Below are 14,449 nucleotides of genomic sequence, written 5' to 3'. Positions count from 1 at the left end.
CAAAGGCGTCTTTATCAGGTGGCGAATGATACCCTGCAAATGTTTTAAAGGTTCAAGTTTGCTTATCTTCCTGTATTAATGACACTTATGGCAGTTGTTATGTTAACCTTATCACACAGCACAGCAATAGGTGAAAACTATTGTGAAAGGAAGAAAAGAAAAAGCATTTAGAATAATCTCCAGAAACTTTTTTTCAACCTAGGAATTTTCTGATCATCAAGACTGAGGTGGGAGTGGGAATAGAAGATTTTTCTGATTTTCTTAAAATCTCAAGAAAGAAACTAGACTTTTCCAAGTGGGTGATTCATTATACAAATATAATATGACACTGGCACATATTCATAAATGAGCGACAAAAGTCTCATTGTGAGCTCTGGGTTTCACCAGCTCTACCAGGAGCTGACCAAGGGACAGTAAGTGGCCCTGAGAAAGACAATCCTCCTCCAGGCTCTGAACTGCTCATTTATGAATGACATTACAAGAAATCCCACTTACCCCTCATAAGACTTCTACTTTCTTCATACAATCTGTGTGTACACAGAGCAGAAATTCAAAAGCTGCAGCCTTTCATCCCTTTTAATTATGACAATTCCAAACCTGACCTCACACCCCTCCACTTTCCCCTTCATCCAAGGCACTCAAGTTGGGAGACCACCTAATTTTATGATTGAAATGAATGTTTTCTTTCAACTACAAATGTTTGAGCTCAAAAAACACGCGAGCAGGGTGAGCACAAGCCCTGCCGCTCCTTTGACCAGGTAATATGCTTTTTCTTTTTCTTATTTTTTTCCTTCATTATCCCTTTAATGCAGAGCAGGGCTACTGATTACAAAGAGGCAGCTTGACTCCGGCAATAGGTCTTCTTCACTAATCCTCACTGTCATGGAAATTCCAGCTGCTACAAGAATAAGAGGCTCAATCCATATTTGCCAGCTCTAATATGAAATCTGTCAGAGCCCAAATTAATGAGTTCCAAATTCCTTACATCACGATAACAGGTTAAGACTGGTCAATTAATTACATAAATCCTTCCCGATTCATTGTGCGTTTGCAGCCCAGATTGTGTCTTACATTACTCCATGACACAAGGCCTTTTGGCTCCTGTTGTTCTGCAGAAAGGCCCCATTTAAGTGGAGGCTGCCTGCCACGGCAAAATGTTAAATGTCACACGTTAAATTTGCACTTTTCTGTAATTGCTTTTGTTAAAAAAAAAATTAAATGAAAGCACAGGGTTCCCAGTACACCACCATGCAGAGGGCTGGGAATGTACAGAGCCATCTCCAGCAAGTAGCTGTCTTTACCTCTAAGAATTTACAAGATTCCCTGTTCCCAGTGTCCGGTATACAGTTAAACCCAAAATGTGCACATTTTCATAAATTACGTTTCTCTAAGATCTATGGCAACAAAAATAAATAACTAGGAGGATAATTTGATCCTTTTGTCATGGAAAAGATAAAATCCTTTCCAGGATTAAAATGAAATTCTTTATCTAGCCAGCTTCCCTTTTGTTTACCAGTAAAAGTTTCAGCTGTGTGAAATACTACTGCTTTAATTTATCTTTTCAGTAACATATATTGTATAAATGCATGTGTGTGTGTGTTATACTTTTGTAGATCTCGCCTTCAAAAAGGATGTTGCTGATGGCTTTGCTATTTGGACTTGTAACTGACAAACAACTATAGAGGGGGTCGCAAAGAATTTCAAAAATCATTTAGGCCAAATCTTTTCCTTTTTAAAGCATCAAAATGTTTTGGAATCACGGCTAGTTATTCCAGATCCCACGGGACCTGGAACTGCAGACTTCCAGTTTCCCAGCGGGGTCTCTCCTCGCCCCAAAGCAGGGCCTTGTCGAGTGGACTTTTTGTGTACCTAGATCCTCGGTATCCAGTGGAACCAGTATCATCGTAAGGTGGTTTCGGGGTTGTGCGAATACATGTGCTAGCGGATGGTGCCCCTAAGCATGGACTGCGATCTATGTAGGGCACAGGTTCTTTTCATTCGGGAGCCCAAACTCTACTCCACCATGTAGCCAGACAGACCTAAGCAGACGCGATCTCCAGCAGACAACCACAGCCGCTGCGCTAGCCCGGCAGCGCCCCCGTATGGCCCCTGGCGGCCTTGCACCAGGTACGCCACTCGCTGCGCGCTCGTTTTCCGAGGCACTCAGCTCGGCTTTCTGGGCGTCCAGCCTAATGGGGTAGGGACTCGTCTCTACCCGCCCTCCTTCTCCCCGCCCCCACCTCTCCACACGACCCTAACCCAGGGTCGTTTCTGAACCCGTAGACGTGCGCTTCTTCCCCAGCGGCCCAGTTCTGCTACTAGGAGCGACTGTCCCCTCCCTCTGCAGACCGGCAGGATTTATGGTTCTGGGGAGACCAAAGAGGACTGGGGTTAACTAATGTGTGTGGTGCGTGCGCAGATAAAGCATTTCGAGCGAGTGGGCTTTGCCCCATTTCCACCGCGACTCGAATGAACCCGCGGAGACACTCCAGGCCTCGGCCACACCCAGGCCCCGGCGGCTGGCCGGGGCGCCGCTGAGGCCGGACGGCGGGGCCGGGGTCGCAGCCTCGCGCCGCCTCGCGCCGGCGTCTGCAAAACAAAGACGCGGGGCCAGCCCCAGACTGGGAAATGTCGCCGCCGACGCCTCCCCCGGCGCTGGCGCGGCCCGCTCAGACCAGCGGGGCGGAAAACCCACCGGAGCGGCCAGGCCCCGGCTCGCGCGCGCCCACAAACCCAGCGGGGGCCCTGGAAATGACTCCACCCAGAGGCCCGGAGTCTTCGCTAGTCAAAGGTCCCTCCCAGCCCAAACCCAGCATCCTAGGCCCCTCTATTATTTGTTGTTCTTTTCCGAGCAGCCAGCGCTGTCATCTCAGCACTGGGCAGGGGGCCTCGCGGTGCCCACGTTGGAAGCAGGTGGGGCAGGCAGGGGCGAGAGCGCTGCAGGTCTGGGCTGTAAATTGCAGTCTTTTTGCGGTTGTTGTTCCCACTCGCCGCCCGCCGCCCCCCTCCGCCGGTATTTTTCCCCCCTTTCTTTCCACAGCGCAGTTGCCATGGGTTACCAGGGCGGTTGCCATGGGTTACCGGACCCAGGCCCGCTGGCTCGCTACCTGCCACCCAGTCTCCGCCGCCGGCGGAGCAGCCCGGGTGGGAGGAGGCGGGAGCGCGCGTGTGCGGGACGCGGCGCGGGGAGGTGTGCGCGAGCCGCGGAGGCGCCGCAGCCAACAGGCGGCCGAGGGTGCAGCCGCGGGAGCCGCACCGCCAGTGGGTGGGGGGCAAAGCTATAAAGAAGGCCCAGAGGTAAGAAACTAGCAAAAACACAACCACAAGTTATGCCCGTGCTGTGCTTCTAGCAGCAAAGACAAGCGGTGTGGGGTTTTGGAGGAATCTACACTTCTCGTCGGGGGAGAAAGGGTATTTTCCTCTTTAGCATAAAAGATTTGCATAGTGTCTTTAGACCAGAGTTTAAATTCAGCAGGAAATTGTAGCTTGATTTTTTTTTTCCTCTATATATTTTGAAAAGAAATCTTTGGAATTTTGGAGAAAGAGAAAAGGGTCATTAACTACCAGTTTGCGCAGCTAACTAAATAAATGAATGTCCAATGCACTGTTCTTAACAATGATATAGAAAAGTTTCCAGCAAGAGTGAAGAGCAATTGTGTCTGACTTAAAGGGACAATGGTGACTCGTTTGTGAGATGCAAATGACAAAGACTAGAACCAAAATCCTTTGTGATATTGCAAATTTTAAAGAAATTGTTACTTATCTACATCCTTAAACTTTTAAGCTCCATACTTACTAAAGTGTATTTTCTTAATGACCTTTATTTGCAAAGAAAATTGTCTATGCTTTGAATGTCAAATTGAATGTCAGACAGCATTTTGTATTTGACAATGTTTAGATATACTAAGAAAAGATAATGCATTCCAAACAAGGCAGAAAATTGTTCTGAAATAAATTGTTTCCTCCATTAAAAAAAATCTCATTGTGTTCACAGGACACCAGTAATTTCAGTTAAGAGGAAAACTATTTAGAAACCGAATAATCTTTTGTTAAGCTCTTGTCTTAAAATTTTAGAGGCCTTTTGTGAAAGTCTTCCTTTATAGCTGAAATACTGAAAATCTTATTTGCACTAAGTAGTGCAATGAGGATGAGTGGTTAAGGCACCACAAAAAAACTATAAACTGAATTCAGAACTAAAACAACTTACATTGAACATAGTGATAACTATAGTTAAATGAATTTGTTCAAATTCTTTATAGCCATAAAAATTATTCTTTCACCTTAAACAGCAAGGTTATTGGACATCACTTGTCATTATTCAATAAAATATGAACTAGACTTGGAAAACTACTATAAAACTATTTTTAAGGGGGACTTAAAATATTGCTTAAACATTGGTATTTTTCCTTAGTGATTTTTAAAACTTGAATTTTAACTAGAATGTAAAACCTTTTCTTTGAAGCGAGACTTTAAAAGAAGGTCTAACAGGTTGTTGACTTTTATTGTTGACATGTACGGGTAATATATAATAAAACCAATTTTTAAAACAAAGCATATAAACTGGCTTTATAAATGATGGTTTACCCTTTCAGAACTAGCCAGGGAAATACAGCATTGCTGTATGCAAATCATAAAGCATCCAGAGTTTGAATTCTTTCAGTTATATTAAAAAGTTTCAAACATATATTTAGTTTCCTTAGGTATCTAGTTTCTCTTCCTAAGGAAAACTTTATAAAAATATGCCAGAGAAAAGTAAGAGGCTTGAAAAAACCATGAAAGCCATTGGGGGTTGAAGTTCATCTAAATATCTCAGCTTCAGGAAATCCAGTACTTACATAGCAAAACAACCAACCAGTCAGGGTAAAAAACATCAAATGTTGACAACTATAGTGAATAGTGTAACAAATTTTACCTTAGTTCCTTATAAAAAATTGCCAGTCGTTCAAAAACATACTGAAGATTAGGTCTAAGTCTGAAGAAGTAAATTCTCTCATGTAAAATAAATAATACAACAAACTTAAGTTGATTTTTTCATGTTTAATGTGAAAATGATGACCTTGTGAAGTTTATATACTGTGGTATTAGGCATTAGTTAATATCAATTTTAATGGCTATGTTACATCATCTGAAAATTTGACAATTGGTGGTACATTATATGTTTTTGAAAACTGTTGTAATACAGAAATAATGTGAATTGAAATATGTATCACTGAGAGGTTAGGGATGCTCTTAAATGCCTGGATGGCAAACTTTACATGATAGCACAATAAAAAAGAAATTGCTAAATCTTTTTCCCCCTGAATAAAAATAATGAGTTTCAAATAATAAATTCACAGTATCCAAGATATATTAAATGAAAAATTTACAAACATTTAATAATGCTTTAGACCAAGGAAAAAAATAGGAGAAAATTAAGGAAATCATTCTTATTCTAAATTTCATTTTTTTCTATTCTCAGAAGCATTTCAAAGACTTTTTAATAATAACTTGTAAGCTTCTTGTTAAAACAAAATGAAGTAAAGTAACATTTAATTAAAGCAACAAGTTCTCCCAGTTACGAAATATCTTCCTTTGTCACTCAAGGTATTTTCTACTATTTAACAAGAAAGAAACTTGGACAGTTCTCTCAAGAAAATGCTGGCTCATCTAAAATTTGATGTTCAAAGAAGTTTTAGACATTTTTATCTTTGTGCCACTAAAACAAAACAAAAAAAAAAACATTTTAGTAAAATTATACCCATCCTCAGGCAGATGCCTAAAAAGAAATGGCATTTTTTTAATGAGTAAATTCTGAAATCAACAAATTGATATTCTTTTCTGACATGATGGGATTTTGCTGGTAAAATTAAATGTATTGATTTTTATAAGATCCTATTTCTAACTTTTAAGAAAAGTGACAAGTACCAACCAATGAAAGTTACCTAGTGATACGGTATTGCACATTTAGTGAGAAAATAAATCACTAAACTATAATTGTAATTATACAATGATAATGACAACAAATGATTTCCTTCCATGTGTTTAAACTGCTTTTGGACAATGAAAATGGATCTCTGAATTGATGTATTGCAAAATTACAAGTAGTAGTTCTGTTTTTTCCTAAGATGAAAGCATTATTTTTCCATGTCTCTATTGATAATATACATATTCCATCTGAGTGTGAAACAGAATACTGGAAAGGTTAAACACTTCTAAAATATCTCAAATACCCAACAAGTAGTGTTTTCCAGCGCAGGGGAGGTGTCCACAAAACAGGAGCCGCATGTCTGAAAGAGACAGGTTGGTCTAAGCTGCTGTGGGTCTTTATGGTGGCTAAGACCATACACACTATGTTTACAGTAACACTGCTCCATTTATACAAGAAGGAATACACTATCTGGATTTTAAATGCTACCTATTTACCTATCGTTTAACATTCAGTAAGCCGACTCTATTTTTTACACATATAAATCATTTCACAATAGGATCTTGTTTTACCAATAATGTCTGCCTAGAGAGGAGAGTATTGCATTCACAGGCTTTTAGCTTATTACAGAAGCTTAACCAAAATAAGACAACGTAAAAATACCATTAATAAACAACCGGAGTCTCTTAAGAATTTAAATAGCTAACATCATGACAGTGAACTTTAGGTAAGAATATATTATTAGCAAGCTTTCTTCTCTCTGACTGTACATCATTTGCTGTTCTGAAGATGGTAACATTAGAATTATTTTTCAGGATTCTTGCGGGGCTGTGCTCATTTTACATCCATGTGAACTGCTGTCATCACTACTGTGTCCAAACCCAGAGGATGAACTGGAAAAGAAGAGAGGGGGAAATAATAAAAAGAGGAAATTGGTTTTCACAACACACTCAAAGCCTGAGTAACAGAGGAGAACTTTAATTATCTCCAGTCACAAAGAGAGACAGGAAATTTGGACTTTTAATTAGCCATTTGGAGTGCAGTTGGATATTTTTTTAGCTAGATAATTTAAACGCGAATAATTCAAGTCTGACTAAATGAAAGTCACATAATCAGAATGCAGATAATTGAATTTCTACTGCATTCATTAATTCAGTGTGGAGGTGTGTGTGAAGACTACTATGATGAGCTGTCACAGCTCAATAAAATCTCAGTCAATTAATTTTTTCATTATCTTAGTATTACATCAACAAAAAAGTGAAGTGTGTGTGTATATCTATACACATGCATATGCGCACTAGGTGTTGTATAAATACGTATACATTAAATCAAAATGCCAGGAAATACCTTTCTGAATCATAATCTATATCATTTTCTTTTTTTCCTTCTTCATCTTCTTCGGGGAAACGTCTGTTCATCAAGGCAAACTTGTGAATCGCTTCTTCTACGGAGTATTTAGTCTGCCCGGAAACACATGCCTCAATGTCTTCTGAGTTCAGATGGCTCTGCAAGAAGAGGTGGAGGCTGCTGTCTGAGAGCAAAAGTGCGTTCTGTAGGACCCTAAGGGAAGAAAACGGGGTCATCGGTGAGCAGGGGTAGACAATTACAGGTGGAAGAGAGAAGACAGAGAAATGTGCCACCAAAGTCATTTCTCTGCTGTGGCAAACTTTCATCAATTACGGACTCTGCCTATTAAAGGGATGGAAGCATATGTTAACTTTTATTCAATTATTTGGAAATTTAGGTGAGTAAAAACATGAAGCTAATAGTTAAGAACATCTGTTAAAAGAATAACTTCAAGGACATTTCTTCAATTTAACCATCTGTTATGACCATGTGGATTAATTACAGAAATATTTTGCTTATATAGGCAGAGAAATTTATTCTACTTAAAAATTTTTTTACTGCCAAGCAGCACGTCACTGCTGTGATCTTTACTGGCGGGGCTGTCATGAGACATCAAAACTTTCAACTACTATTAAAATTATATTTAAAAGTCAGTACATTCCTCAGCATGTTTCACATTTTAAAACTTTACAAGGAAGCTTATGAACATGTTTACAAGGGCTCAGTTGAGAAGTAGCCTTTTTTGAATACTTAAAATTACTGGAAATTTCTCAAAAATTTTCAGCAATACTGCATATCTATGTTTGTTAAAATGAGCCAACAAGTAAAATTGCTCTCAGTCATTTTTACCATATATGCAATTAAAATACGGTACTCCTGTGATAAATACGTAACTATCCTTCCCCACGTTCAAGATCCAAGTTGAGACCAAACAAATTTCTACTCAAGTATTAGAACTACATGGAAGATTCAAAACTACCCAGGAGCAAAATTTGCACATATTACTATTATTGAATATTTTCTTTCCTGAACTATATGTCTGAGAATAGGAAACCAAGTCAAAGTACACTCAGTTAAATGAAAGCTGCTTTTACCTTCGAAACAAAGTTTGATATGTGATACTTCAGTCTTTACAAATAGTTCTATAATTAAACAACATGTAGGGGACAAAACTAGAATACTAAAACCCAACTAAAGTTTTGCTCAACATGGGATTTTCAGAGATCTATTAAAAAATTAAAAAAGAGATCATGTATTTCAGGCCAAATGAACCTTACTTTGTACTCTGCATTTTTTTTTAACAAGTAATTAGAAAACTAAGCATCTTTTGGCCATCCACATCAATTCCTTTAAACCCACGGTCATTAGAATTTTCTTTTCTTCAAGATAAAATGATTATTTCTTCAAGAAAGCAACTGTGTAAAAATGTACTGTATAAAACCAAAGTTGATTCCCTTTGCTTAAGTTAAGGCTTACAAATACAAGTGAGAAAATACCCCTTCCTGGATTACCAAAAGGAAAAGGAAAGCCTTTGTGCTTTTTAAAAGGCAAATCTCAAGCAAAGCAGCTAAACACTTCCTCTGCCTCCATGTCCTCTGGCCTGGCTCTCCCAGAAGATGACCATATCACATGGTGAAGATGAATTTACCAAGTCCAAGTAGGAAAGTAGTAAATCCCTTTTACTACTCTTTGAGATTTATCTTCTACATTTACAACTGTTTACCATTCTTGTTTTAAATACTTCAAATCAAGAAAAGATTTATATAGCAAGGGCCCATTAATATTAACTTGCATTCCCTGTGACGTTTGAATGGCACTTCCTGTGTCCTTCTGTCAGAGGTTTCCTGCCAGCCATACACAGTAACTGTTCATAGAATTACTCTTACTGCTTTGTTTCTGTTGGAAATGTGTTTTATTTTCTTTATAAAATAATGGGTAATCTTTAAAATTGATTTTAGATGGTTCGAGGCATTACACCACAAAAGTAATGAGCACTAATGCCAATGATATTGGACACAAATTCATTTTCGCTTTATTTCATGTCTAAAGCAATTCTATTGAGCCTTGAACTGCTCGTGCACTGTTATTAACTTGTGAGTAACCTAACACATGGGTACAGCCAACAGAAGTGATCAGAGTGTCCAGGTTGATCGGGACCTCAAGGCTACTGTCCTTTTTCTTGAGCTATAATTCAATTTCCAATTTTACTGTACATTAGACTCATTATTTTCCAGTGTTTTCTGCTGAATACTGCCACCTGGAGGACACCTAGGTGAAAAAAGAATGGGAACCCCGCACAGCCAGTTAGAGAGAGATGCGGCTGGGGAGGGTTGCACTTACATTGGCTCAGAGTTCAAGCATCGTGGATCTGCTAGGCATCGTTTCTGCTTTTGTGAATTGCCTTTGTTTCATTATCTAAATTTATGCCACCTTGCCCAACAAAAAGTATTTATGCTTTTTATTTTTAGACATATTTCATTCTGAAATTAAATTACAAAAATTATAGTGTTTTCCTGATTTGGCCAGCATAATTAGCTTGTTTTAACTGACATCTGATTTGCTAAATATGTGTGTGTATGTGTGTGTGTGTGTACCTGTAGGAACTGTGACTGCCATCGTCATCATATCATATCCTGTTTCTATCTTACACCTATACTACGTTCTCTACACACAAACAAATCTAGTAGCAGAAAATCAACTTCAATCTGAAAGATTATTGTATAGAACAGTCAACAAAATGCCATTTTTAAAATAAGCCCCATAAAAATAAATGTATAAAATGTTCAAGCCTTTATAAAAGGAACAAAAAATAGCCTCAGGATTTTCAAAGAATTTCTGAAAAGATATTTACAGCATGAATCAAAAGTTATCCCTTCCCCCATTATAACTTTACTCGAAGCAAAACCTGTTTTTCCTCTGAATTGCACAAGTTGAAAATCTGGTTTTCTTCAACATAATTGTATTAGGTGACTTCTATGTTGGTTCAATTAAGAACAATACATATAGCTATGAAAAACCATTTAATCCTAAGGAAACCCTAGGTCTACAGCACACAATACAAGGATAAACAGACATGCACATAGAATGTGGAAGGTTAGTCACTTCGTGTAGGGAGGAAAAAAATAACTCAGCTTGTTTACCTCTCACCATGAGAAAAAATAAAATCCACAAATCTTCACGGAAGACATTCATGATGTGTGCTGGGGCGCCCTCTATTGAACACAAGGAGTTATAAAAGTGTGTGTGTGTGTGTGTGTGTGTGTATAATACTAGCTGCAGTGTTACAGTGGGATCATTCTGTATGCTAAAAAATTAGTAGGAATTCTTAACATCCTTCTGTAAAAAAAAAAAACTCTCCTTAAATTTTGAAGAAATACTAAACCCTAATATATGTTACCTTATGTTATAAGGTAAATACAGTTATATGAATGGGATTAATTCATTAAGGAAGGAAAGCTACCTTCTATCCCTGATATCAATCAAATTTAAAAATTAGGAGTGCTTAACATCAATTCATAGTTAGAGACTTGCCAACAAGAGTCTATAATTTTAGTTTCTAGCTTTCTTGTGCTATCACTGTTGATAGAAGTGACTTTCAGTTTATAATTAGACTGGGGGGAAGGGAGGGGCCCAAAAGGAAAAGTTTTGTCAAGACTGAGGAAAAATTAATACAACTGAAAAATATCACCCTTGTACTGACCAAATTTAACCAGCAATAAAGAGTTCTGCTAGTTATAAACTGGTTGGTTCCTAGATAAATACAGTTCCTACACCTTCCCTGCAATACTCTCATCGGTAACACTGGGAAACACTTAACTCCTAGTACTGTTAAAGGTACTGAGTAAAATTGTGAAAAGCTAAACATACAGCAAATGTTCATTAGATGGTATAAATTGCTATTATTTGGCATCTAGTCAAAGAACCGACTCTAATTCCTCTGTGAACTGGCGTGGATAGATACCTTGCTATTAAATATGTATTATTTCACAAGGGACTTAAAAATGAAAAGAAATCATACTATCTACATGTAGCACACACACACATGCACAGAGATGGCGCCGTTTTGGAGTTTGAATACAAATGATGTTCTTGATTATGACTTTAAAACTTAACAAAAAACTGACTGTTAAATTTATGCTAAAAAGCTACAGTGCAAGCACATTCTTGTTTTAATGCTGTGTTGTCTTCCCTCTCAAGTTCCTAAGCATTGTACGAGAGCCTGGTGAGGGCTGCGGTCATAGCTCTACTTCAGGGGGCCTCAGAAGACAGTCAACGGAGGCCAGGCCGTGGCGCTCAGGTGTCTGCATTACTTGGGGCACCAGTTTCCCAAAGTGGCTTTGGGTCAGGGGTAGGGTGCCTGGCAGGGGGACAGAAGAGGAACCTTCTGTGTAAGGAACCTTCTGTGTGAGGAAACAGGCCAGGGAGGGTGTGCAGGAGGGCGTGCAAGGGGTAGAAGTTACCACTTCTACACAAACAAACTGGACAAAGAACAGGAGCGCTGTGTGAGAGAATCTGAAGGACACAGAAAGGACTGGGAGAGCAGGCATGGGTCAGGCCTGACTCCAGCCTTGTGGTATGAGATCCTTGCTTAGATCAGGTCCGGACCACAGGGAACCACCAGCTTTTGCTTTTAACAGAAAGCTCGTCGGTTTGAAGACAAAGGCTTCCCTATCAAAGCAGAACAAAAAACAGCACACGAGAACGCAGTGTCTGCTCCATGATGTGATTTCTGGATGTGATCCAGATCCAGTTTAACGAATCCCATCATCCCCTGAGTTATGCATACTGGGCATGGACACTGGAATGGAGCTCCAAGAAGGCAAGGATTTGTGTCCACAATGTGCCGCCTTCAAGCCCCAGAACCCTTGGGGTCTGAAGGAGCCACTTAATAAATATGTTGACAAAGGACCGAAGCAGTTTCTAGAGTCCTTCCTGAGCCACATCAGAAAGCTACCACCAACCAGTGAGTACGGCAACCATGTGTGACAGAATGGCACTCACAGCGAACCGAGGCTCAAAGGATTAAAGTAACTTTTACAAGGCCACAGAGCCGGAAAAAGCCAGAATCTAAGATCATGGGATACCTGGAACCCTGCTTCTCACGCTCCAGACCCAGGACAGTTTCTATTCTGACATCTGTATCAAATTCAACCAGCAAACAGTCAAATGACAACATATGCCAACACAAATAAATAAATAAAATAACACCAGCACGACCCCACTGCAGAATAAAATTCAGTCATTAATTTGGTAGCTCAGCAGTGGAAGGAAAGGTCGTGTTGAAAACAATGAAGTGATTCCTGGTCAAAAACACATGCCCTGTGCTTAACTAGCACATAAATACAGAGACACATGCTGACCTCTGACCTCAAAGAAGACTCCTGTCCAGCAGACAAGCAGCTCCCCGGGCCAGCAGCGACTGCAAGACAGGCTGCCCTGCCCAGGCCTCACTGGTGATGGCCAATCTGCAGCCTCCCGGGGCCACATCTGGACTGCCAGCCTCGCTGCAGGCCATGTGGCAGGGACCACATCTTCAGAGCGAGGCCATCAGCCACCTGAGTCTCGTACAGGCAACAATTAAAACTGGAGCTGTCCTCAGGAGGAAAGGGCAGGACAAAATTGACCAAGTCTGTTTTCTCATGCCCATGACACCCAAAAGAATACCACTCTGGTTTTCTGAGGAGTTGGCTTGGTTAATCTGTTTGTTCTGATTTCCTGTCATTTTACCTCTGGCTTCTTTTTCTTCCCCTGCTCCCCAATTTTTAATCTTGCCTTCCTCTATGATGCCTTCAAAGGAAAAGCATTTTATCAATCTTATCGAAATAAATGTCAATACTCATGCATATACTTCATATCTAAATCTCTTAGGAGGTAGGCTTTTGGGGAGACACTAGTGTATTATTTCTGGCCAGCTCTAAGTTACTATTTAGTGAATTCAAAAGGAGATTACATCAGATCCTGAAGCAAGTAAAAAGAGTTCAGAAGACTGGACCTGCCACTAACTAGTCCTATCACTTACACTATTTTTTTTTTATCTATAAAATAGGACCTTTGAAAAATCTGATATACCACAATTTCATGTGTTAAGTACATTAAACTAATCAGGCCACTATTTAGCTACTACACAGTATATACCAGATATTGCTGCACATGTTCTGTATTTATTAGCTCACTTAATCCTCTCAACAACCTTACTAATTATGTACTATCATTAACCCCAGGAATACAGAAGGGGAGACACAGGCATAAAAAAGATAAAAGACTTGCCCTAACCCCCAGCCAGATCTGAACCCAGGCAGCCTATCATCAGAAAATGCGAGCAAGCAAATGTGCTGTTCTGTGGGGTGGACACCCTAGCCTTCTAAAGAGAGTGACAAAGAAATGACAGTGGTATGAATTCAAGTTACTTTAGCAGCAGTACCTACCATCATGTAGTAATAACCCACTGAGACTATTCAAATGCCCATAAATGTCCCCTTATAATCATTCCCTCCCAAGAGCAAATTATTCACATAAAGACATCCAGAGGGCCTTTATAGAACTGATTTGGTCTTTCAGTGCTAAATTTTATAAATGAAGACAGTTCTTAAGAAGTGCCTCTTAATACGGCACATTTATTTCCTGGAAAATTTTACTTTATTCAGCTAAGCTACCAAGTAATTTGGGCCTACTTTATACCTTAAGGGATGATAAATCTATTCTCTCATTCAATCAGTTTATTGTTTACTTTCTCAATTTGGTGCCAAATGTACACCATACGATGTGAGCCACAAGATGGCACTCTAATATAGGAAATGAACTTCTGAGCTGTGGTCCAGGGCAGATTATTAGCATTTCAGAAAAGGCATATTTTCCTTACACCATCTTAGGTCTCACACACACTTACAAATCACACTGCTCACATTTCTTGTGTGACTACAAGCATTTGTGCACACTTACTTTCTGAGGAAATCTTCCAAACCCTGTCGACGCTGATCTACATGTTGGCGATTATTCATGTTGAAAAACAGGTTTTTAGATGGAAGTTCTGGCAGTTGTCTTATGAAAAAGAAAATAAAATGTGTTTAATCATCAAAGCAAAGGAAATTAGTTATAGAACCCCCAAAGTGATTATAACCAAGCAAAGTATGCATGGTGATAATTGTCACACAACTACAATATAATTACATATATTACATATATATACTAAGGGAATGA

The 14,449-nt window shown here is 39.4% G+C and overlaps 1 protein-coding gene across 2 annotated transcripts in view; it reads right to left on the bottom strand.

Annotated features, from left to right (window-relative positions):
* Positions 1-5,447: 5,447 nt before the first annotated feature.
* Positions 5,448-14,449, bottom strand: part of SNX10 (sorting nexin 10) — a 17,891-nt gene continuing 8,889 nt past the window's right edge. Inside the window, exons 1-3 of one of the 2 annotated variants that reach the window (XM_004676792.2) lie at positions 14,192-14,284; positions 7,253-7,465; positions 5,448-6,798 (exon numbers count right to left, since the gene is read on the bottom strand). In XM_004676792.2, coding sequence (XP_004676849.1) covers positions 6,717-6,798; positions 7,253-7,465; positions 14,192-14,250 — 354 coding nt within the window. In that variant the 5' untranslated portion in view covers positions 14,251-14,284 and the 3' untranslated portion in view covers positions 5,448-6,716. Of the gene's footprint in view, positions 6,799-7,252; positions 7,466-14,191; positions 14,285-14,449 lie in introns of those variants that run through there. The other variant, XM_012721109.1, reaches the window with a different exon arrangement.

This window comes from Condylura cristata, unplaced genomic scaffold (genome assembly GCF_000260355.1).
Source record: "Condylura cristata isolate star-nosed mole 26May11 unplaced genomic scaffold, ConCri1.0 scaffold00005, whole genome shotgun sequence".
NCBI classification, from domain to species: Eukaryota; Metazoa; Chordata; class Mammalia; order Eulipotyphla; family Talpidae; genus Condylura; species Condylura cristata.
This window is presented reverse-complemented; position numbering and strand designations above follow the sequence as displayed.